At 36.9% G+C, this 26713-nt stretch overlaps 1 protein-coding gene across 3 annotated transcripts in view; it reads left to right on the top strand.

The window, feature by feature from the left end:
* The window catches only part of LOC112991247 (A disintegrin and metalloproteinase with thrombospondin motifs 19), a 149331-nt gene that overhangs the window by 102760 nt on the left and 19858 nt on the right, over window positions 1–26713 (top strand). For 2 of the 3 annotated variants that reach the window (XM_064500943.1, XM_064500945.1), the window contains 8 exons: window positions 2135–2262; window positions 4248–4368; window positions 6452–6532; window positions 14001–14158; window positions 15076–15229; window positions 18532–18667; window positions 21139–21343; window positions 23286–23438. In XM_064500943.1, coding sequence (XP_064357013.1) covers window positions 2135–2262; window positions 4248–4368; window positions 6452–6532; window positions 14001–14158; window positions 15076–15229; window positions 18532–18667; window positions 21139–21343; window positions 23286–23438 — 1136 coding nt within the window. The remainder of the gene's footprint in view (window positions 1–2134; window positions 2263–4247; window positions 4369–6451; window positions 6533–14000; window positions 14159–15075; window positions 15230–18531; window positions 18668–21138; window positions 21344–23285; window positions 23439–26713) is intronic. The other variant, XM_064500944.1, reaches the window with a different exon arrangement.

Below are 26713 nucleotides of genomic sequence, written 5' to 3'. Positions count from 1 at the left end.
GTATGTTAGCTGGCCTTCAGAGGAAGGAGAACTCTCTCCAGATATTTTATAGGTGTGTACCTAGTGAATCAGTTTAGTTTTGTTTTACTAACTTGTGATCTAGCACAAGATGCATGATTTGTATCCTGAATGATCAAAAGCATTCAGCCTGGCTTTGAATACTTCAGTCATCTACCAAAAAATCTCTGGCATGCTCCAGTCCCGGAGCATGGATGTGTGGATGGTTGATTTAATCTAATTTTGTTCAGAGAGATCTTGTTGTCTTGAGGAATACCTCAGGAGATACAAAACTGGACGCCAGCTAAAGAGTTCCAGTATTACAGAAAGACATTGATCCTAAGTCTTTCGTTATTTGCACTCTTAACCTTTACTAGATCCTAATGCAGCATGTCCAAAATGCCCGTATTTAAGTGAGGTCTCCTATAGCCTGTTACTGCCAAGCCTGAGGGCTGCAGTTGTGTCTGTAGTTACCACTTTGCATGGCATGCTTCATAATACAGAACTGATATTTGGAAAATTAGCATATGATCAAATACTGATAATACCTCATGTTTGGGGTGACCTAAATAGGATTAGACTCTTTGGGAAGACTCATCAATGACATGTTTTGCTTGACTTGATAACTTGGGGTTTTGTCTGTTTGAGTTCAGTCTCCTTAAAACAATGTTGAGGTTCAAAGTCTTGATAAGGCATTCCTTTAAAAAATGCTGATACGTGCTATTCTTGAGGTACTAGGTGATTTTGCAATTACTATTTAAGCAGTATAACAGGGGTGTAGAGGGCACAAACTCAGGCAGAGCCTCACACTTTTCAACTGGAGATGGCTTGTGTCTGACAGGCTTCACATGTTGGCAGAGGAGATGACATCTGTTTGCACTTGTCCCCTAGAGATGCCTAGAGGCTGTGTCAATTTTAGCAAATTAAATGTGCACAGGCCAGTCTCTCGTGCTTGAGTCAGCTGGCACAGAAGGCCTGTGTCCATACTTTTCAGCTCTTTTACGCTCTGAAAATGGGTGGTGACGTCCAAACCGCTTTTTGGAAATGGTCCTTTGCAGGTGACGATTTCTAGACGCAGCTAGTGCTAGTTGGCGCAGGCCAAAAATGTGCCATAGACTGTTCCACCATTAAACTGTATAGGCAGTAGAGTTCCAGGCCCCTTGAATGTATCCTGGAACTGTTTAATTTACTAATAAAATACACTCCAGGAATCTATCTAGAAGTCAGTATGAAGTCAGAATGGCATAGATTGTGTCCCAGAGAAATCAGTTTTAAGTTCAGAATTGCCATTATGCTGTCAAAATCTACAAAAGATTTAGGAAGAAGTCCTGAGCCAGTAAGCTTGTGAATAAATAAAGATATGAAAAAATTGTGTAATTTTATATTGACTGTTGAGAGGAGACTTCATTTATTTTATTTGTAATTACCTCAGCAGTGGTCCAGCAAACACCATTATTTATAAAAGAGGACTATTAGGGATCCAGAAATCAGCCTTTTGATATGATTGCTTTTTTATTCTTTTCAAAATTATAAATGATTTGCAGAATGTTTCAGAAATGTAGTAGAAAATTGCTTGACCTTTCTAACGATGGTAGAAAGACTGTGTTCAGTTTTTGTCTTTTTTTAATGTGGACTTTGTAAAGCCATATATTTTTCTTCTTGGGGTGTTTCACTTACTTAATTTTTTTCTCTTTGACCTGCATAGTTAGAAAATCTGGAAAGTGTTAAGTTTCTTTTTTAACCAGTATTTATGATCTGCCAAAAGTATAGTAGAATGAAAATATAGATTACAACCAAAATGTTCCAACAGCTGTAATGTCCATACTCTTAATTGTAACAATGAACATGACATGAGTATTATGTAGGCTCAAGTTTATTGCGCAAGTATGTTCTAGCTGGAAAAAGAACTTGAGTTTTTCAAAACAGATGAGAAAAGGATCAAAAACTTTTTCTTTTTCTTTTTTTTTTCGCGTTTCCTAAGATAACTTGTTATACTAACATAAATTCATGCCACACAGATAAGCAGGCATCAGTTCTAAAAATCCTGTTGGTAATAATGCATGATAAAAATGGTAATTCGCATTTATTAAGTGACTTCTTATTAATTTGGTGTTTCTTTCATCAATTGCTATTACAGAAAAGCCGTGTGCCTTATTCTGTTCTCCGACTGGAAAGGATCAACCCGTTCTCCTAACAGAAAAGGTGATGGATGGGACTTCTTGTGGTCAGCATGGGTTAGATATCTGTGCGAATGGTAGATGCCAGGTATGAATTCCTTCTTTAGAGCCTGGATACATGGGCACACACGTATGCAGGTGCATACGTTTATTATGCATATGTGTTACTTCTCTGACAGAATGTTGCAGAAGGCATAACCAAGACTGGCTGGCCCTTTTTGTATTGAAATGTTTTAAATTCATTTCACTCAATGCAATACAGTACATGAAGCAACTGAAGGTTTAGCTTGGGGAATGTGTGTCTATGATGATAAGGATGACTATAACAAATTGCAGCAGAGTGAAGAATGACTATAATTGATCCCATCTTCTAAGAGAAGCCTCAGCTTTCAACAGCTTGGGGAATTTTGCCATGGGGTATGCATATGTATGTTGAATTCTGCCTTTTTCACCTGTATAAAATTTTACATCTAAATAAACCAGGACCAAGGGAGCTGCATCACATTAAATTTGAATGCTTGTGCTATTCATGTTACTTCATGGTCCTCAGATTTCATTTGGTTCATAGAAGTTCCCTTGCCACTTTTGTAGTGCTTCATATGGGGAAACTTCCATAAAAAATTCCACGGGATTATTTTCCCTTGATCTACTTCTCTTTGCACATGTTGGATTTGGTAAAAAAACCCCAACAACCTTAAACACAGAGACAGTGTTGCTGGATACTATAACTTTAACAAATGAATTTATACATGCATGCGTGCATGTATATGTTGCACATGTACATATATGTATGTCAAATAAGCCTTTTTCAAGTGACTGAGTACATGCAACAAGTATACCCTGGGGGCTTTTGCTTATCAGTAACATTTGCAGATTTAATCCCAGAGGAGGCATATACCCCATTTTTCCTGAAAAAATGTCTTTTGTTTACCAGTCTCTCTTCACGTTTCTCTCAGTGAATACTAGCTAACAAAGACAAAACAAACCCCAAACCAGACCCCCTGGTTAAGACTAAATTGGGTTCTTGGCATATCAAGATGCATCGAGAGACACTTATCAAACTTGAATATCTAAATTATAAGGTTTCCCATATTTTAGCCTGTGTTTTTAGACAACAAATGAGCGAGAACTTTTGGGATTACAGCTTTAGAGTTACGAATGTAAATTTTGCAGATTTGCCATTTTGGATATGCAGCCCTTTGTGTGCTTCTAACATAATACCAATTTAAAAATCTATATTGCCCTTTCCTTTTTTTTAATTCAAAGAACACTAATAAAAATTCCATGCGTAACATGAAGTAACAATCCTCATGCAGTTGGAGATGAGCAAATTCCTGATAGACCATGATTTCTGTTTTTTACGGGAATACTTTCTTTGCTCATTAACCTGGCCTTATCTTCGCCATTTGTCAAATGGAGTTGAAGTTTTATTGGTTTCATGCGATGCATTTATACAGTGCACAAGATTACACTGTGGTGACTTTTCTAGACTTCAAAAGGTTTTTATTTCATATCAGGCCAACATATAGTATTAACTATAAGCATTTCTATTGCCAAGCCAGCAGTGATTTTAATGATAGAAATACACCTAACATGGTAATTTGAGGGTGCTGGAGTAAATGTTATTTAAGCTGAATGCTTGTTGCTAGCTTTCCATAAAGCGCAAAAAAGTTTGTATTTACATGTTCTAGATGTGTGAGGTTGGCAAAGAACCTCCCGTAATCTGAGCAGAAAGCATTAGAGTCGAGGAGACTGCTGTCTCGGAGCAGGGGGATCCACTGAGTGTGTTGCACAGTGGCCCCGAAATGCCATAGGGCAGCTAGGGAGCAGCTCTGGAGCTGGCCAACCATACAAGAAGAGTGAACACAGCAGCTACATAAAATCACAGACCAGTTTAGAATGGAAGGGATCTCTAGCCATCATCTAGTCCAGCCCTCATTCAGAGCAGGGCTAACTTCAAACCTGGATCAGGTTGGTCAGGAGTTTTGCAAAAGGGTGAAATGCCCACTGGGAAAGGCAGCTTTATGACAATCATGGGCTGTCTCTTAAAAGCTCTGTTTTCTTCTCCTGCAGAAATTTGGCTGTGATGGCATATTAGGATCTCTGGCTCGTGAAGATCACTGTGGTGTGTGCAATGGGAATGGAAAGTCGTGCAAAGTTATTAAAGGAGATTTTAACCATACCAGAGGAGCAGGTAAATCTGTTTATTTCAAATACTTGGAAAACCCGTGGATGTTTTGACTACTTTGAGCCTTGGAAAATATGCTATGCTTTCTTAAATGATACAGTGCCTCACAGCAATTTCAGAGCTACAGAAGAAATTTTTAAAATTAATGTCTACCCTGATAATATATTCAATATTTTAGATAAGATGCATGAATATTTTTAAACATAAATAGTTTGAAATCATATTGTTTTCATTATATATTAAATTGAAGAATTACCTAATTTATCTTCCAGTAAGAAGCACGTTATATCTTAGAAGAGGTTGATTTTGATAAGTTTAAGCAGTGACATTTATATTTTGAGTAAATAAGCTATATATTTTTAGAATATTTACCTTTATTTAGTGCTCTTCAGAATAAATATTCAAATTATGATCTGTTACCTACAGAAATGTCATTAAACAAGTAAGCAATGGGTGAACATAAAGCCAAACGTCTGAAGAAGCAATCTTATGTACTTTTATTATTTGTTCTTTTATGCTTATAATAATGTATCATAAAGAGCAAATAGATTTGCTGATGCAGAATGAACAGTAGATTTTCAGGGTCCTGAAATCTGTTCTTCAACTGAGTTGAATTGACTTGCCGCAATACAGTAGTGTTGACAGAACAGAGGACTGAAATCCTAATAGTGTTCATCCTTATATATTTTATACTTTATATACCTTTTCACCAAGAAGAGTCTTTTCTCCGAAGGAGTATTTTTTTTCAGCATTTGTTTGCCATTACACTTTCAATTTCTTGCTTAGAAAACTTACAGAATTTCAAGATTGTAAGTGCATCACTTATCACAAAGTAATACAATTAGAAGACAGTATGTGTTTGAAAATTCAAGAGAACTCGGTGCATTATAAACTAACCTATAGTACTTAAAAAAAAAAAAAAAAAAGTGAGGCACAGCCTTCAGATGCTCAAGTCTGGCCTTCTCTTAGGCTAGCAGTAATGTAGAGCAGGAATCCTAAACCACAGAGGAGTCTGGAAGACTACAAGCACAAAGAAAAGGTGTCAGCTACAGATGAAAAACTACAGAGAAGGTAGTTGTTAATACAAATTACAATGTCTCAGCTTTCTTTTATAGCTGAAGTAAATATGTGGACACTTTTCAGCTTTTATTCAGGGTTCTGTGCAGGTATATACTACAGTGGTACTGCTGTCTAAACACAACTGCTCTTCCTTCTCCAGAAGCTGAATGTCAGCAATACATAGAAAGTGTTATTAGCTCTTAAGGAAATTAAAGATAAATAATGCTGCCTGGCAACTATACTATGTTAAAATCAGGATTATATACAAGGTATTGTAAGTGCTCAGTATTTTGTTATATAACATTATGTAACTGCACAGAATAAAACTTTATTTTACTATCCACTTTTTGAAGTCCACCCAGATAATCTGAAATTTGATTTTATTAATAAACATTCCTAGTTGCACGTAATTTTTCACCTGTGTTGCCTTCTCACCCCTTCTTACTCGAAGCAAATGACTCAACAGCATTTCTTAACCCCACACTTCATGAAAGCAATTTTAATGCAATCCAAGTATCTGATGAGTATACTTCAAAGCTCAAGCCATTCAGAGCAGGGATTGTATGTGTTAAAGCAAGAGGGAGGTGGAGTACAAAACACTTACCCCCCCCTCCCCCATCCAAAATAAATAAATAAAAGCAATAGAGGGCTGTTTGGTTTTTAGCATTGTGTCATTTAGCTCTTCATGCTTTATGAAGTTGGTATTCTTTTGTGGTCATCTGGTGGTGGTAATGACAGAAAGTGGCTTGGCTGGTGACAACTTCGTCTACGTATTCTCTAGCCCCATTAACTTTCGTTATGTTTTACTTTGCTCTGTTCATTGTATATCATGGCGTATATATTACACATAGTACAGTTACAGGGCTTGTTTCAAAGCTGATAACTGACATCATTGACAATGACCCTCAAACCATTGTCATATAGAGTATAACATATTTAAAAAGCGAAACAGGAGAATAAAAGAAAAAAATGCTAGAGGTACTTTTCTATATTTTTGTATTTAACTCAGGACATTTGGTCTCATACTTAGGTTATGTGGAAGCTTTGGTGATACCTGCAGGAGCAAGGAGGATCAAAGTTGTGGAAGAAAAACCTGCTCACAGTTATTTAGGTAAACTTTGTGTGGTTTGGTGTTGATACTCTGTTTGAATCAACACTGAAGAGTGCCAGTTAAACATGCTCTTGTGATTAAACAAAATTGTGGGTAGAAAGGAAAGCTTTCAAAAGAACATTTAAAGAAATTCCATAGAAATGACAGAACTAAAGAGCAGCTATGGCACTTTTTTTTTGAACTTTTGTGTCATCTCAATTACAGTGAAAATGACATGTTGCCATGCTTACCTCTTTTGTTTTCAGAACATTTCAAGGAATACATTTAAATGGTTTAAGGAAAAATTCTGCGTATTTTCTTTTAGAACATTTTCAACATTTCATATAGAAAATGCTAAAGAAAATATTTCATGTTGAAACTAGCAAAAAAAAAAAGTTTTATGTTGAAGCATGAATTAATTTGCACTCAGCCAACATAAAACCAAACTGACCAACACATAGCACACTACCAACAAAGTCAACAGAATTTTTAATATTGAACTGACAAGCTCAGATAACTATTGCTTGCATTATTTCAAATTTTCTGAATGCTTTCATGGACAAATTTAATCAAAATCAATTTTTCTAGTTTTCCAGTTTTTATGAAGTTGTCTTTCACTGGAAATTCCTTTTCTAGTCATTTCTAAAACTCGTCTAAGAAAATATAATTTATTGTTATTATAGTTAGGGGGGGTTAAATTAATATCTGAAATGTCATAACTGGTCCTGTTCTGTTTATTGCTTGTAGTTTAAATTGAGAGAGACTCAGTATTAAAAATAGGACAACAAAATGAGAAATTCCCTGGTTTGATCACTATTCTTTGTTCTGCTCATACACAACATTTACATTTCAAGAAAACTTTTACCTGAGCATTCTTGGTACTTTAATGGAAAGAAAGTTGAAGCTGAGAAGTCTTAATTATGTCAGCTTAAATTATCAATGGGTGATACTTTAATTAGTTTATCATGAGTGCTGCTCGTGCCCTGTTAAGATATCTCAGGGGATCAATAGTTCTGGATTATTTCATGATGCCCCAATAGCTGCTGTGGGATGTAAGTACATATAAGAGTGTCAAATCAGCAACTGAAGTTTCACTGGTGTCTCTTCTATATTTTCCAAGGTTTTCTCCACTGCTTGTTATGATATGGGGGCAATTGAAATGCAATTTATTTTTTATTTTTTAAATAATGTAAAAAAAAAATTTTTTTGGAGTTGTATTTAGGGAAATTAATTCTTCATAAATACCAAAATGATTCCTCCTTTACCTTACCACAGATGAAAGAATGTAATGCTTTTTTATGCCTGTTGTATAATTTCACCAAATAACCTGCAGGACTTTCTCAGATATCCTGCTTATTTTTTTGAAATGTTCTAACTAGCAGAGTTGAAAATTAGTTCTTAACTAATTGGGACTTTAATTTTACCTTGCTTAATTTAGCTAAATAATGTTAGTCTGAGGATCAGCTAGTATTTCATTGCAATTTTTTTTGTTCAGTCTCTTTGGGGAAGACAGAACAGCTCTCTTGCAATGTTTTGAATTAAATAGTGTTGTTACTGTTTTTATTTCTTTTTTATTATCAGAAAGAATTTAAATCTCCTTCAGTTAATGGAGATTTGTTCTGAAAGCATAAAAATCTGAATTGAATGGAACAGTATTGCAAGTTTTGGGGAGAAGGCATAAATCTTTCAGCTTAGAATTAATATTCAGCACTGTAACTAAAACGTGAAATACAATGCAAATTGAATTCCCCCATATTTCTGGGTGGTTTTCTCTTTTATAGTTCTCTATGCTAATTGTCTGTTATATAGTACTTTGCTCTCTCAATTTCTGTACTTCAAAACTAAAGGAATCAATGTACAGACAAACAGTATTTCTACTTAGCTGATTTTCATATACATATTTTAGAATTATAAGTTTTTAAATAATGTAGCTTATTATATAATTGTATAATTAAGGATATAGCTGTAAACACAATGTAATCCAGCCTCCAATAATAGCTGTGGCTTCCAAAGTAGAAGGTAATTTAAACTGATGGAAAATTTGATCCCTTTTGTACTGCGTAAGTCAATTTTGGAGGCAGTAAGAATAAAATACCCTTCTCTGGATTTCTGTGGTGGTAAGAAGCAGCATCACTACGATCTAGAAACTGCCATGATGCTGCTGAGTTGATTAATAAAACCACAGTCCACATCTGTAGCATCATGAACTGATTGTGTTGTTGAAGCAAATCTTCAGAGGATTTCTCCCTTATCACCTCAGATTTACCTTTTACCTAAGATCTATCAACATGCACCCCAGTACCAGGAGCTCTGGCATCCTGGGAAAGGAGGCAAGGTACAGCTTGCAACTGCGTATTTTGAGTTCATGGATCTGCCAAGGCCCTGTCCTTGTCTGTCCTTGTCTCATCTCCCTTTTGGGGAGGTAGGAACACAGATGACCCAGGATACAGATTCCCTTCCAGTCAGGATTTCTTCATGGATTTGAGAGTTACAGAATCTTTTTTTCACTGTGAATGATCCAATTATTAGTTAGTCTTCCCCAGTTAAGTTGTATAAGAAAAGATATATGAGATGATGGTTCTTCTTTCTTTGGTATTCACAAATAGCAATCTTTTGTAGTAATATAGAGGAGAAAACAGGTATTTATTTAATTTGAGAATATTTCCTAAAGTAAATACCAAAATAATTTCAGCACTAAAATGCAGTATTTTAGGAAGGAATTTAAGATTTATTTTTAAGAAGTAAACTTATAGTTGTAACCTTATCAGCTTAAAACGGTGTTGGCCAAAGACTTGATTCCTTGTCTTATGCTTAAAAAAATTTCACTGTAAGCTGATAAAGATTGTTTCAAGTATTACCTAGATTCCTATGCTATAAGGTTATGCCTTGGCTGATGCTAGTTCTTCTTTATAGTTGGCTGGTGTTACAATTTTCTTCTGTTCTAAAGACTTAACGTAAGATACAGAAAGGAAGTTTAGAGTTGTAAGAGATGCTCTAGGGGCTGAGATTAGAGTGCTCATTCTTGTGGCACTGTTATGTAATGGCATGACATGGTCCAACCCATAATGATGTAATAAGATTAGTTAATGCTATATAACTACACAAGTACTTTACAGTCTAAAAACTGTAATCTTTTGGTCTGTGCTAATTGGAAATAAGAGAGAGAAATAATTTGTTTTCAGGCAGAATACAGAAGTGGATTAGCTGTATCATTATTCTCAAATGTATGATCAGTCTGCTTCAGAGATGTAGATGTTCTGGACGCTTGCAATTTAACACTGCATGACTGTAATTGCTGAATCCATTATAGGCATCAAGTCCGTAATTGTGCTGTATTCTCATCTGGTTTCCTTTCTGAAATATGCTTCCCAGTTTAAAAAAAAAAAAAAAAAAAAAAAAAAAAAAAAAAGAGCTATATATATATCATATTTTGGGGGGGAGGGTGTGGGAAAGCAGAGGTGGATCTAACAAAGTATACAAAGTTTTGAGTTCATCATTTTTGACAAAGCTAATAGTTTTAAAATATCTTGGATAGATATCTAGATTGTAAAAATTATAATAAGTTCAAGGGAAGCTGGTTGACAACCTGGTCCCATACCAAGGAACAGAGTCCCCCAAGACTAAACTTGACCTCCTTTCATATGTGAAAGGCCATATAAGATGCTTAATAAGTAAAACTTTTTGAAACAGTTCTACATCCAGATGAAACAAATACTCATTCTTTTATTTGCAATTTAGCTCATATCTTTCAAAGCTGTCAGCAGTGCATCTGGCAAAGGGTAGATTATAATACAAACAAGGCTGCCAAATTCAAGTAAGTCTTGTGTGAGTTCGAATTATTTTTCAGGTGGGTAAGATTGTGCACATTTTGTTTGTTTTATTTTAGCGTGTTAACGAAGTCTTTTTACTGTCCCTTATTGTTCTTTGTTGTTGACTCAAATATTGGGGATCGAAAGAAGTAAGGTGCCTCAGCATCACTGTGTGTGTGCACAAAGCCACTCAACTGGCAACAGCTGAGTGACGCATTTCAGAAAACATCCAGAATTAAGAGATTAAAGTCTATTTTATTCAAGTTGTATTTAAGCTTGATGGACATGTCTATTGAAATCTCACTTTACCAAAGCAGGAGAAGACAAAATGAAAAGTGATATAAATCAGCTCTTCCTTCGCAGTCATTAAAACTAAAATTCAGAGTCCTGTTCACCAGGATGATCAGAACCACTTCAAAGTCTGATCCAAAATGTGAGCAAAGATGGATGCCTGCATGGGGTTGCATGCTTAAAGTTATCTGCTTAGCACATGCAAAGAAGTTATCTATGCACATAAACCTTAGCAGTATGTTTTTGCATGTACATATTTTAGCATATACCTCAGATTTTTTTCTAGGAAAAAAGTTTCTTGTCTATGTAGAATTAAGCAACAGAGGTGTATACATACACATGCATATACATACACCGTTAATTTAGTATTCTTATGTAATTGTATTTGATACTGAGGGAATTTGTACTGTAGTTCTGTGAAATAAAAGGGATAAAGTGAGTGCAAATAGGTCAGCAGATCTGTGAATGAAAACATGTAACTAAGAAATAGGCAGATAAATTAGGAATTTATTTCTGAATTAAAGTGAATTTGGGAAATAATTTCATTATATGTGTAAGCATTGCAGTGTAGCAAACAAAAATACTACTTACTTATCTTTAAGCACAGTCTTACAAGTCCTTGATTTCCATTAGATTGCTAATTTGACCGTAGGTGAGGCACCTGTAAATTGGTGCCATAATTAGTTAAGCCTGGAATGATAGATACCACTTACAAAAATTCAGCAGCACAACCTCATTATTCCTTTTTATTTGCAAGAACTTTTGAGGAAAAAATACTAACACTCCCTCTCTCTCTCTCTCTCTTCTTTTCTCTTTTTTCTTTTCTTTTTTTTTTTTTTTATGTGAGTTAGACTTCTCGTCCATAGCAGTAATGATCTTAGCACAAGGATTTCCTGGATATTAATGACAGTTTGGGGTTAATTAGCTGAGGTGATGCTGAAATGCTATCAGCTGCTCCTACCAGTATGTAGACCTCTGGAAGTGGCCTGTAGGTTGATTGTTATTGCTTATAAAACAGAATAGCCCTTGTGGGCTTGTGCTGCTTACTTATTGGTATGTTTAGTGTTCACACATGGATGCAAAATATATGTCTACTATCAGAATTGTTGTTCTAAAAAACCCACTTACCAATTAGTAAACATTGATCGTGGATAGGAATACTTGAAAGTGAATAGTAGAAATATTTTTTCTAAATACAACAAAAATGTATATGCAAAAGAGACTCTTCAGCAAGGACTGAGAAATTCAGTAATGTTAGTTTGTCTGTGTTAGGTTCCTTCATTTTATTATGGGCTTACTAGTAAGAGTTGTCAAACACTTTAACTATAGCCCTGATTAGTTTTAAAGTAAACATTTGATTATTGGAATATGTCATAAACATTATTAAAATTTTTCTGGCATTTAGGGAGAGATTAAAAACTATGCTACTTTGATCACCATCACCTAATTGTCATTGTCATGGTGGTAGTTTTATGTTCTGCAAAGGTGAACTTGTGTTGTCCCTTGTTTTAGTATTGAATTTTTGGTCTCAGTGGCAGTTACAAGAGGCTTCACTAGTCAGGTTTTCTCCTTTTTGGGAGGCAGGAAATTGTTGTTCATTTGTCTGTTTAGTTGTAGATGTCTTGCTCCATTTGTTTTACAGTGTGAGAGGATACGCTTGCATGCCAAGTTTTCCTTCTGTATTGTGTTCCTGTGTAGAGGACTTCATCCTTTTCCGTAAGCCGAGCAGAGTGGGAGTCCAAGTGTGGTGTGGAGCGGAGGAAAACTCCGTGAACTTGCTCACGATATGGGTTGTGACAGAGTCAGGAACAGAGCCTAGACTGCTTGAATTGAAGCCTAGCTTTAAGGCACAAGGACACCCTTTCTTCCTTCCTCTAAACTCTGTGGCTCAAGTGGAGCATCTGAGAGCAGAAGGTGCAAGAACGGGCATATTTCTGTTTTGTGGGAATGCTGGGGCCAGGGTTCCAGTCCCTCGCGTGCATACACGTGCTGCAGCATACATGTTCGTTTTAAAGACAAGACTGCAGAGTCCACTGCTCTCCAGGGAGAGGATGCTGCTCCATCTGAGCAGCCTGACTCAAATGGACCTTGGCACTTTCAAGCGCATTTGTTTTGTTTCTCTGCTGAGGAGAGGGTTTGGCCCCTACTGTTTAACCTCTAAGTGGAACTTAGTTAGCATTAAATAATAAAATCTTTAAACCTAAAGTACCAATTTTTGAATCTTGTAAGACGACTGTTGTTATTTTTAGCACACGGCTGTTCTGCAGCGCTGATGGATCTTATAGTCTTAGCATTTAACACAGTGCTGTAGTGGCACACATCAGTGGTGTCTCATGCAGTTGTATTTCTGCCAGTCCATAGACCTATTGCCATTGTTTCCCATAGAAACAAAACATAACAGTATAAATATGAATAGGAGAGAAGTTGATTACGGGAATGACTCACATTAACTTACAACTTTAAAAAAGAAATTTTGGACAAAGCTTAAACTGTTGAGGTTCTCTTACGACAGTTTGATGCCAAACATGCAATTTCAATGAAGAGGAATGTGTAGAACTTCTTGCCCAGAAGGTGACTTCAAGTATATTTTACTTCACATGATTGTTTCAGACATGATTCTGAGCTAAGCTAAACTAAGCTAAAGTAAAATTACAGGTTGTTCACAGAAGAGAGTCAATTTGGAGTTCACTATAAAAAAATAATGTAAAAGATTGTGTTTTCAGTGTTTGGAATGTATCTTACTTGACTTTATTGATAGCTTTGGGTATTAATTAGACCAAAAAGAGAAATGATTCAGCCAACATGGAGAAGCTTTTCCCACTGGAAATCAAATTATATGGTGAAAGTCTGTGTAAAATAGATATTTAGGTGTGATGATGGTAGTACTGTTACATTTTGAGGTGGGAGAAAAAAAACAAATCTAGTGGTTAGAGCGAAAGAACTCTGAGCCATATTTTTTTTTTTAAGTTTTAATCTAATCCCACAAATCCTGAAGTGTTTCTTGTGACAATTTTATTTCCTATGTCTTGTATGGATCATAGAAATGACTACTCTGGGAGTAAAGAATGGTTGTCTTTCTCTTAATCAGATTAATTCAGTGATCAAATTATGAATTATGCTGGAGGCTGCCAGTCTCTGTAGGCTTGAAAACACTGATATTAACTTCAGTTAATGTTAGGCACATGTTTTTGCCAAGCATTCCTTCCAGAAATTTTCTGAAACGTGTTCCTATTGAACAACATGTATATTAAGATCAACAAATATCTTTGCAAATATGATCATGTAATTTCATCAGCCCATTAAATTATACTAACGGGAAGTAAGAAGAGGCCAAAATCTCTCCTGGACAGACAGCTTTTATATTGGTCTTTATTCATATATTTTTGCAGCTCTTCGAGATGCTGGAAAACAGTCAATCAATAGTGACTGGAAAATAGAGCATTCAGGAACGTTCAATATTGCTGGGACCACTGTCCATTATGTTCGGAGAGGTCTTTGGGAGAAGATATCTGCTAAAGGTCCCACAACATCACCTTTACATTTATTGGTATGAAAATATGTTTGGGTTTTTTTAATCTGATTCAAATAATAATGCATGGTAACTAATATTTTTTCCCCAGGCTTCTTAACATAATGAGATCTATGTAAGTTACCCCTGCTGATCTGTCAGCCCACTCCTTAAAAAAACAAAAACCAAAAAACCCTATTTAAATCCAACAATAATACTATCCAATATATTATTATAATAATATAACATCCAGTAATAATATTAAGATCCAATGATGATAATATCCAATTATTGGATAATAATAATAGCTAATAATAAATCCAATAATAATAAGCTGTTGAGGCAGGATGGAAAGTCTCAAAGTTTTTACATTACTACAAGTCTCATAAAAGGCTGTTGTGCAGCTTGAGGAGAGAGATAAAAAATTTTCTATCCTGTTGGCTGACCATAGCACATCATCACCCTTCAGGGTTCTCTGCAAAGAAGTAGAGTTGTGATGCTTTTCCGTAGAGGGAAGGAAACGTTGATAGCCGCAGTGACAAAACCAGATGGAGAGAGGGAGAGATGATAAGGAAGTACCTCACAATTCAGAATCCTTCAAGTGTAAAAATTTGGGTGATCCATCTAAAATAGATTGAAATATGATACATGTCAAAACAAGATCTGCTTTACTGAAGAACACTGAAATCATAGGGAAGATTGTCCTCTAAATTCCTGGTTAACTTGTTTGTCTGTTTCTTAAGGAGACCTCTTTTACCTATAGATTAAGTAAGAGCATTTTTTCCCATTGTCTGGAGTTGGTCACTTCCATTAATTTTTCCATTACAAAAGCCATCATTGCAAGACTGTAAAGCATTAATTCATTCTGTTGTGCTCTTCAGGTTATTTCTTCACAGGTCTGAGTTTGTCTTCAAGCAGTGGCTGTACAGGCTGTCTTCATTCTCTGTGTCTTGCAGGTGCTACTTTTCCATGACCAGAGTTATGGCCTACACTATGAATACACAATCCCACTGGATCCTCTTCCTGAGAATCAGAGCTCTAAAGTACCCGAACCTCTTTTCATGTGGACTCATTCTGGCTGGGAGGACTGTGATGCTGTATGCGGAGGAGGTAAATATATGCATACATGCATATGGCAATTAAAACACGTGGTGTATTAGTATTTGAGACACTGGTTATCACCGTAGCATTTTTAATAATAATATCATAGTTGCAGCTTGTAGGCTAAGGTTGTTACAGAATGATGGAGCACGTATTTCAATCTCATGCCTCCTGATTAGATTAAAAGAATAATGATAGCCACAGGAAAACATGCAAACTAAATAAAGCAAGTAGACAAAAATCATAGCAAAGGAATGAAATCTGGATTAACAAAGTGAATTAAGGACACAGTTTCCAAGAAGAAAAGGAAGTGCAAGAGCTAGAACACTAATAGAAAGTTCATTGCATTTGTATTCCACTGTGTATTTGGAATCGTTGAAGATAAATGATCTGTAAAAGTCATTTCAAACTACAGAAAAGCTGAACGCTCTCTCAGAACAACTATGTACAATTAGTAACATGAGTTGAGGATGATCCAAAAACATGCGGAACAAACTTTGTGACAGCAGATATTAATGTGATGGTGCAATACTTTTCCTATGTTTGTTTATAAACCATTAAAGTGCGCATTTGGAAAAACAAACTACAGGCACAGAAACAGATACTGGAACATAAACAGTATTATTGTAACAAAATCCTTAAAAATTGCTGTTTAGAAGTTGGTTACTAGAAAAGGTTATAACAGTGGAAAAACACTGAGGTTTTTAATGAATGCAACCTAGAGATCTGTTTATACCTTGAGTAATTAGACTTAAGCTGTGAATACTATATTGCTCTTTGATACCTGTCTTTCCTGCTTACAACTTTGACAATCACGGCTCTTCTGATCAGCAGTCCTGAAAATTGCTGTGCACCTTCTAATTGAATAGGAAAGCCTGGAAACGCTTTACTTTCTCGTAACAGCAGTTTAAAGAACACAGTGTTCTAGTTACTTTGACTCTGCGAACAATCCTGGTGTCACGACAGATTGCTGTAGTTTCCATAAACATGTCTTTTGTGGTTTGGTAAGAAAACTTCTTCCCTGAAGGTATTTTGTACGTGGTGCAAGTAGCATCCTCTGTTTCTTAGCAGAGCACTCATTCACTTGGAATATTCATGCTTTTTACGATTTCCTGAAATATTTTTAGTATAATTTTAATGTTACCACAATCTCTCATTGTTGCTTCAGATGTTTCTGAAGTTACCTTTGTCTGGAAAAACCCTTAACATGCAATATGTTGGTCATTTATTCTACATTAATACTTTTATAAATATTTAAGTGTTTTATTGTAAAGTTTATTGATCATATTTTTCTGATGTAACTGGCTTTTGCTTTTTGTTATTGTTTAAAGTAGTCGAGTTAATATGAAGTTCCATAAAAGGTATTCTAACTTTGAACTGCTGAATTTTCTGAAGTACAAGTTAAAGTTTATTTTTCACTTTAGACAGAATAATTTGAACTGTTCTGTTATTTTTAGGGTTTTATATGAAGCAATAACAAAATTAAAATGTTGCAGCTTGTACCCTATGTAAATGTTTACATTTGAATTTTTAACATCAATGTTTTGATGAATCAGATTAATGACTATAACAATTATCAGCATGTTTTCCTTAAATGTTTGAAGTGTATGTCAGGAGGAAACTATTGATGAAGCTGTCTGGTTTTGTGCATGTTTATGTATGTAACTCGTCTGTGACCTCCTTTGTTGCGGAAAAAGCTTTCTTTGTGTACATGCATGGGAGAGAATATGAATACACACATGTATATGTAAATGCAGAAAAAATGTCAAATATATCAATTGCTGTATATGACAGATTAGTTGCATGTGCTTTCACGTACACAAATGCAGTGTAAAATGTCAATTGTGGTCACATAATGCCTATTTATAACTGTACTGCTCCATCCACGGGTACGTTTCTGACCGCTAGTGACAGCATTCTTAACTCTGCCTTGCTCCTGCAGGCGCCTGGTTTGTCAGTAAACTTCTAGGTAGAAGTAAATTGTTATAACTTAACCGTCGGAACAAATGAATGTATATTCTACTAAATGAAGTCTTTAATTCAAAGCTTGTTAGTTTTCAAAAAATTATCTATCAGTCTGATTACAAGTTACTAATTATGGTAGCTATTAGATTAAATTCTGATTTCTAACCATTTTTGTCTTCAAGAGATACCAACCCATCTGTCAAGGAAAGGTATATTTAAAAGGATACGTGTTAGGTCTCAGCAAGCAGTACCCGAACTTCTTAAATTATTACCCTGCAGATCAGATCAGTTATGTGGCCTTTTTTCTTTAGTTGATGGGGAATAGGGCAGGCTCCTCCTTATTGAAGGTTGCGTGTGCTGATCCCCTTTAGCTAAGTGCTGGCCATGCTTGCCCATACATTGCTAAACCAGGCAGAAATATTAAACTCCAGGAAGGCAGGAGTTGTTATTTCTTTCCTTATTTTATATGTTAATGGACAAACTTGCTTTCTGTGAAATTTTTCCGCAAGCTTTTCTCAGTGTCGGGGTCTCAGTGGTTGAGAGAGAAGCAATTAAGTCACTAAGGCTCAGGTGTTGGCTACGACTTGTTACAAAGATAAAGCAGCAAAATTCTGTTGATGGTGGTGTGCAAAGACTGGATCAGAAAATCACCTTGTTCCCTTCAAATTTTAAAATTTCTCTTTGCTTTTCACTTTAAGTGTCCAGTATACTATTTTGCTCTGTCGGAGGAAGGACGTGGAGTCCCAGGGAGGGCAGGCAGGAATGCTGGCTGCCGTGCTGCCATCAGGGCAACAAACTGCACAGTGGTTGGGGGAGTGATAGAGTGCAAGTCCAGGTGAATGGAAAAATGTGTCATATTGTGTGTTTGAATATATAAAATAGCAGTAAGATACTGTGCAAATGTATTTCTGTCTACCAGTTTTGCATCTTTTTCTGTTAATAAATCAGTGCTTCTTTTTTCAGCCAACTACAGCTTTCCACCCTTAAACCTTCCTGGCGTCTTCTGTTTCCATAATTGAAATTCAGTAATGTAGAAACGGCACATCCCACTTGTTCTAAGCATGTATATGAATTCAGCACAAATTGTTTCTCACAAAATCTTTACTCTTCTAATCAATGGCCTGTAAACCTTTGTAGAAGAAATGAACCTTCTATAATGTATATCTTTTATAAAATTCAAAGTGCAGAATTTAACATATTTTGTTTTATACTACTTTTAGCCAAATTCTACATAAAACAGCTGTATATGATAAAGTTACCTTTGGCCTTCAACAAGCATCATTTTTTTTTTTAAACAAAGTTGTATATTCCTGGTTTTCCCACATACTTGCTTTATTTTTTATCAGGTGAAAGAAAAACAACAGTGTCTTGCACAAAGATTATGAACAAGAATATCAGTCTGGTCGACAATAAAAAGTGCAAATATTTAACAAAACCTGAACCACAGATCCGAAAGTGCAATGAGCAGCCATGCCAGACCAGGTAATAGTTATTTGATTAAATTAGACTGTAATATCTAGATGTAAAAATCGTAGGAGCTACGGAGAGAGGTGACTGACTGTGGCAACGAATGTGCAATAAATACATACATCAAAGGTTATAATAAGAAATGTAGGGAACATTGAAATGCTGGCTGTTGTTTCTTCTGAGTCTGAATGGAACAGAGGATAGAGAGCCTTAAGCATGTACCTAAATCAATTCTTACTCAATTAAGCAGCTCATTAATTTCCTCAGTAAGAGTTCCCACAGGCTGATGTGTATTATGAAATTGAAATTTAAATGCTGCTTGTATAGGGATGGATTTAATCTTTTAATTAATGATATATTGTGGTGTTTTGTGGCATGAACAAAACTGCACTCTTTGTAGTCCTGCAGTCTTTTAAAAGCACACAGTACACTCTGGGTGTACTGGGTAGTGGAAGAAACAGTTACTCATTTGTAATACATTGATTTAACTTGAAGTATAGACAGTGTTCCTCTCCTCCCTCTCCCCGCCATCCCTGTGTCTGTGGATCACTATGCAGAATTGGGCTTTGATGGTTGAGTGGTAGAAGAAGCAGAAGGTGCTTTTTCCCTGAATTTCACCTCAAGAGACAGCTGTAGCATGCAGCCTGTGCCGAGCAGAGACCACCCCACCTGATGCTGTGCAGCCGGGTGACTCAGCGGCCTGTCGCCTGGCGTCAGCCAGCTGATGCATGATGGCTGTTGCCTGCCATCCTTGCAGGGACCTTTCTGCACATGCTGGGCATCTTCTGCAAGGGCAGCGTGTCATCACGCCGCAAGGCCAGCACGAAGGCTTCTTCCCAGGACCCATTTCACTGTTTGCAGTCAGTTTTCTGAATTGCAGCTAAGAATTATGCCTAGGGAAGTCCTTGCGTATGGTGCGCACTCGAGGAAAGTGCCTGCTACCTTTCAAGAAAGGGAGGACAGAGAGCGATAGCTAGTTCCCTTGGGAGCGAGCACAGGGGTTAATCTACTGGAGTCATCTGGAGGAGAAGTGGATGGTATTTTTAAAGAAAGCAATGCAAAGTAAATAAAATGCAAATGTTTTTAAAGAAATGGATGTAAAATGAACCAGATGACATAGTTTTCTTGGAAAGAATGAAGTACGAAAAATGTATTGATCGCTGGTATTTTACGGATTTAAGTTAGACAGATCTGCTGAGGTTCTAACTTACACAGACTAGAGCGTTACACTTTAAAGGGATTATTTATATTTCACTATGTATGTACTGGACCAGATTATTATTTTATTAACATCACTGTACACTTAATGGATAGAAATGGAATAGTGTGATCTTTTTCTGCAGCATTGTCAACTATCTATTTTCAATATGCTGTACATTTTCAAGTGTTACTAGTTGCTACTCAAAGCTGCTATGCTGAGAAATGTAGAAAGATATCATGCTCCTCAATTTATATATCTAGTTTTTAATATACTGTTAATGATTCTTGCAAAACAAATATTGCTACCTTTCAGTAGAAATGTAGCTAAAACATATGCTTGCATAACTAGTTGTTTGTTATTGGCTCTTGAAGACATATCTTAAACTGTATTGCATTACCTTGACAAGCTGTGATTTTTAAATCGAGTCTCTGGACTAATAATAAAAAACCTTAGTTAAACATTATATTTTCTTACAGTGAATGCCTGAGAGAAGGTTGGAACTGATATGTTAAATTTCGGTTTCTGAAAGACTCTCCCTTGCAAATCCAGTCTTTTAGGATGCACTTGTGTACTGCATCATTGGCAGAACTTTTTGATTTTTTTTTTTTTAAGGGCACATGGCCATAGTCTGGAAGTATTGAATATTTGGGAAAAATTATGCTCCAGAACTATTGCTCTCCAGATATGTTGGTTCTGCCATGCTTCATCAGCTTTGCTTGTTTCTGTGATTTAAACCATGCATCCTGAGTTAGGCCTGACCCTAAAGAACATGAAGAAGTCTCAGCTTTTATACTTCCTCCAGAGAAATGAGTCTTTGGCACAGGAGTGATTCTGTCTTGTAGCGATTTTCGAAGGATGCTGGAATTTACATGCAGGGCATAGACCTGACATATAGATATTCATTCATATAGCTATCCAGAGAATAATAGATTGTCTGGTCAGTGACCTGTCACCTTTAAACTGTGTATGGTTGCATTTTGGAGCTTTTCTCATTGGAATTTTAATGACAGAGAGGGGAACTGATTAAGAAATATGAAGGGCTCTGAAAACATAGGATCAAGGGGTGGCTACTGGGGAGCAAAAAATACTGAAGTGCATGTTAACGTGTTATTTAAAAGAAAGATCTGTTAGATTAATAATTAGTCCATTACCACATTAGAAAGCAGGCCGAAAATATGCCAATATAGCTTAGGCAGAAAGGTATTGGTAAGCAAGAGAATAAGATGACCTAAAGGGGACTTTTCCATGCCTGATTTGTTACTATATTGTCTATATGTCTTTATAGATGGATGATGACAGAATGGACTCCGTGTTCGAGAACATGTGGCAAAGGGACCCAGAACAGACAAGTAGCCTGCACACAGCAGCTGAGAAACGGCACCCTGATCAGAGCTCGGGAGAGAGACTGCCTGGGGCCAAAGCCCGCTTCTGCGCAGCGCTGCGAAGGCCAGGACTGCATGACAGTGTGGGAAGCGGGAGTCTGGTCTGAGGTATTTAGTTATACAAATATTCCATAGAAATTATTTGTGCCTTAATGTTTTCTGGGAATATGGCCTTTTCAATGACAAATGGCACAGCCCAGCCTAAAGATTTTCTGGGTCCTCATGTGGTGATTTGGCATAGGGATCAGGGCTTCAGAAAACCAACTGCGTAGAATTACTACATCTTACCTAGCTAATGTTCTGAAACAGTTTCTTTTGGCCAGTTTTCAAGCAAGTATAGCCAAATATGTCCTGACTGTAGTAGTGGGTAACTAAGGGTAAATAGAAATAATTAAGGCCATCAGTTCTTAGTTATCAGGACTTGTGTTCAGAGAGGGAACATCTCTGAAATGCTTTTGTGCCAGTGGATGTTAATCAGGTGAATGGCTGCTGCCATTCCACTTCACTGAGACGATGGGGGGAACTGCTTGCAAAAAGCACACTTCCTTCCCTTGTTCTCTCTTCTCACCTCTTTTTCCAAGAGCAGCACGCGCAGTGGTGCTTGTAAATAACACTTTCATATCCATTGCATCTTGGAGCCTCGGTGCAGATTCTAATTACTATTTGAAGAGCTTTTTAAGATATTTTTACTGAGCGTGTCGATGTGTGTTTCTTGGGCTTCTAAAAGGCTTGGTAGTATTTGACTGTGGAGGCAGAAGGAGTTGTTATCACTGCCGTCTGGACAAACTGTAGGGGTTATTGGAGCTTCTTCTTCAGCTGGAAATACAAGGCCATTCTGCGTGCCTCCCACTGCAGAAGCTGTGCCATCAGTCCCCCGCGGTTCAAAATATGAGAACAGCTCCTGAATATAGGTGCAGTCCCTCCTTTGGACTCCTCCATTCAGCAGCAGCCCTTGATCTCCCCAGGCAAGGAAGAGCTGAGGCACAGGGAATATTTCCAAGGATGAAAAGCAGATGCTAAGGTAGAGATAAAAAGAAGTAAATAGCAGGAGTTCCTGGTCTCGTATGCAGAGGTTTATAATGGAGGCGCTGGCATTGGGAAGAATGGTATTCACTTACAGAGGTGAGAGAAAGAAACCCAGATTGTTTAGTACGTTTGAGAAATCAGAAAGAAGTGAGCGTGTTTTTGTTGGAAGCAATAAATATATTTTGAAGAGTGAGGTGTTTCCCATGGCCATTCCCACTATCACCATTACACTGGAAGCTGGCCACTACTGCTTCCTGCAGCTGTAATCAGCCTGGCAAAAGAGAGTTTTAATCTGCAAGCAGTGGGATGATCGAAAGCAGTGATAATGTTTTGAGAAGGAAATGGCATAATTTTTGGCAGTGTAAGTGGGAATAGCTGAAAAAAAACATAGATTAAGACCTTCTGTGAAACGTTAAGGCAGTTTTCACATACTATATATGCAGTGGATTTGAATTTTCAAATTCAGTCTGGATTCTTGCATACAGTTTTGGAACGTTTACTGTGCCATTTTAACCTTTTTCCCTCCCAAAAAGGCCTTTTAGACACTACTAGAATTTATTGGAAGTTGCTTCATATCTTATCCTTATGAACGCTATTTAGATTTTCTTTCATTCTGTTTTCTTTAATTCTGAGAACAAAATTATTGCCTAATATGTAGACTAATATGTAAACTGTAACTCTTTGCATTCACTTGGTCATAACCTTTCAAATTTTTCCTTATCCAAATACTGTTTTAAAGCTTAATTTTTCCTTAAGCAGATATTTTTGATCATTTCAAGCTATGTATTTTTAGCTGAAAATACAGAGATGATTATTCTGCCCAATAAGGGATTTTTGTTCTTTTGTTAGTTTTAAACAAATCCAATATCTATACATGTGAGAATTGGAACTCAGGAAATTACTGAAGTCTTGAATTATTTATGTTAGCCTGGCAGAGGTCATTAGAAGGCCAAAGGACTCCTACTTTGTTCTGTGGGGTAACTACGTCACTTGTATAAACCTGAAAAATGTCCGTTTCCCACAGTGCTCTGTAAAGTGCGGTAAGGGAGTACGGCATCGGACTGTGAGGTGCACCAATCCCCGCAAGAAATGTGTTTTGTCCACAAGACCTAAAGAAGCAGAAGACTGCGAGGACTATTCCAAATGCTACGTCTGGAGAATGGGAGACTGGTCTAAGGTGAGACACTGCTGATGCTTGTGCCATTTAGTGGGGTACATTTTGCAAGCTGAGTTCTCTGTCACAAGTACTGGTTTTATCAGAGGTGTAGGGCCTTCCAGTTGAAGGAACAATAAGGCTACAAACAAAAGAGAACCTGCACTGTGACCAAAGTATAAATAAAAATCATAAATATGAAGAAGGTGTGAGACGAGTCTTAAAAATCATGCCGATGTGATATAAATTTACTGTTTTCAGTAGGCAGGCAAATACTCAAAGAACTGGAAAGTACTGTGCAGAGTCAGGTATTTGTGTCAGCACCTGTGTCTGCAGGTGACTACCTGTCAGGTTTATTCTCCTTTCAGGCCTGTTTGAGACTAGTGATGACACTTGATTAAACAATGTGGCAGTTATCTTGTTGGTAGTCTTTGCTTATTTTCAGTTTTCCATATTTTCTTGCCCACTTCTGGCCAAATAATTTATTGAGGCCACGTGTTATATGTGTGGTGTACGGTGTTTGGCTCGCAGCAAGAGCTGATTGTTTCTAGATTGTGGAGGCTCTCTGTTGGCTGCATGTAATACACACTGCAGTTGATGTGTGATCTTTTTCAAGGGTTGCTTAACAAAGTGGTTCTGGAAAGATAACTTATTTCCATTACCAAGCACTAAAAAAACTCTCCTCTGGCCATGCTACTGTCCTCTTCACAACCCCACCTCCCAGCTGTAATCAGTTATGTTTCTTTTCTTTCAGACACTCCAGCATCCCAATTTGCACGTTTTATTAATTTGTGTTTCTAGTAAGTTACACCTTCGGGCCTTGTAGGAGGCACCTTTAGCTTATTAACAATCCAAAGGGATTCCATTTAATATCTAGGATGTGTCTATTACTGCCTTTTCTGAGCACCTGGTGTAGCTCTCCGTATGTTATTTCCATGGCACATGGCTTTTGATTTTGGTGAGGTACATAAGCGTATGCCAAATTGTATCACAAAGTCTTGGTTAGATCCACGATTAAGTGTGTTGTTGGACTGAGACCTTGAACATCTGATAGAGTTTAGAATATTCAAGACATGCTGAAATACTGAAATCGAACCTTGAGGGTCAAGGTTCTCTTTTGCTCTATCGTAGACCGACCACACTTTAGCAGAGAGATTGTAAACTTTTTTTTTTCCACTTCTGTTCATAACTTTGCACACACTTCTTCTACTTTCAGTGCATAACATTCTTGCAGTAGCTTTTGAACGTGCTTGTATGGAGAAGTATTTAATATATTTTTAGTTGTCTTTCGTGTGACGTAACAGCTGGAAACAAGGACTAAAGCCAGCAGCATATGGCTAGCCAGCCTTCCAAGAATTAGCTGCAAGTACGCTGCGGGCAACTAGTGTTTCACAGAATTCTGCTTGGGAGCTCCCATTTTATGACCATAGGGCTATTTGTCGCTATCAAATTACTATTTATTCCATTTCCTTTTCTTCTATATAAGTTAGTTTTTAACATTTTGATTAAAAGAATAGTGTCAAGTACTTTTCTTATATTGCCGATTGTTTAAAATGATAGATTGAAACTCCCTCATAGATGCTAGAGGATAACCCCCATCTCCCCTTGATAGCTACTGCAGAAGTACAAAGTAGTATAATCATTAATTTTTAAATGACAGGCAGAGCATTAATAGCAGGGTTACTTTTATAAGATGATGTGTTTGGAAATAGGTCTCATATTTGCAGTTCCATACCACAAAATGGCAATAAAAACCTGCATCGTTTAGCACTAGCACCAGCAGGGAATAGCCTGTGGAGAAATGACCATCTGCTTTCTCAGTCAGAAGCGGTTGTTCAAATCAGGGCTGCTGAGGTTATACGGGGATGCTCAGACAGTTACGCTGTGTTCCCAGTGCCCTCTGGATAGAAGGACTTTATTCTCTAATTCAGTACTTTCCACAAACATCTATGTCTTAAATATACAAGAACTTACTTCTTCCTTTTTAAAATTTACTGACTTCTCATATATTCTGCTTTCCTTCTACAGTCAAAGCTGTACCACTGTCACCTAAATTGTACTTTAAACTTCAGAACCAGAAGACTAGGAAATACTTCACATGGAACTGACGGAACCTTTTAGGTAGTTAACATACAGCCTAAGTGTGACTTATGCAGCTGAGATTTTCCAAGATTTATACCAAAAAATAGATACTTTAATTTCTCTACAGAGACATGAGTTCAATTTAAAGTATACTTGGATTTCCTCCCCCCCCCCCGTTCCCGGTTACTATTCTGTTCCATTGCTAGAGTACATAGCAACGTGAAGTCATGGCATACATATTAATGTGTCCGCAATGGGGGAAACAAATGGAAAGCTCAGATAAATGTTAATCTTTGCTCGCTGTTTGTTTCTAACTCAGAGGGTTCAGTGCAGCCTTCTGTGTTCACTGTTTTTGCTCCTTAGGATCATTCTTAACACTGACAGAAGGCTGTTCCTTTGAGCTCAGCCAAGTTCCCTCAAGCTAATGCCAAGACTTGGCTTGAAAAATTTAAATGACGCTTCTCACACATTGAAACAAGAGGCTTAATGTGATCCTTATTGGCTTTGCTGCTCCCCTTGAACTCCTAAGCCGTAATCTTAAATGGAGCTTAAATTAGACTATGACTGAAAAGATAACATTATTAATAATCATAATAGTGCTGTAATGGAATTTAGCTTGTCCTAGAGATACAGTCACATAGAAATCAAATAAACTTTTTGCTCATCGTTTTAACAGTAATACCAACAAGATCAAAGCAAATTTGACCGAAATTGAAAGCTCCAATAGGTCAATAAATACATCAGGCCCGCTAAAACTCTGACTTTTAATTTGAAAGTATGCTGCATAATCTGACTGTATGTAGTATTAAATTCCCTAATAACTCTTAAATTAGCAAAGTGGCTCAATACACTGAATGCTGCTGTTCTTAACATCAGTTGAGGCTCTGTGCCTGCCCTGGTGAGGAAAATGAATATGATGACAGTACAGAATAACGGCTCAAACTGGTTTTCTTGAGCCAGTGCCTAGACGCAAGGAGTCCTACCAGTTGCATTCTCCTTTTTCACTAAATGCCATCCTTGGAATACCATGCTTCATAAGGTAAATGTTGTCTTCAGGTGAGGAAGGTTCACCACAGCTCCTACAACCCCAATTAATGAGAGGCTTAGCTCACTGTTATTAGCAGTAGTGTCCTTTACTAAGCTGCCCATTACCTTTTTATTTTTATTTTTTTTAAAGGATTTACAAGGAGTGGTTTCTGCTCATGGAAGTTTGTGAC

This window comes from Dromaius novaehollandiae, chromosome W, assembly GCF_036370855.1.
Source record: "Dromaius novaehollandiae isolate bDroNov1 chromosome W, bDroNov1.hap1, whole genome shotgun sequence".
NCBI classification, from domain to species: domain Eukaryota; kingdom Metazoa; phylum Chordata; class Aves; order Casuariiformes; family Dromaiidae; genus Dromaius; species Dromaius novaehollandiae.
This window is presented reverse-complemented; position numbering and strand designations above follow the sequence as displayed.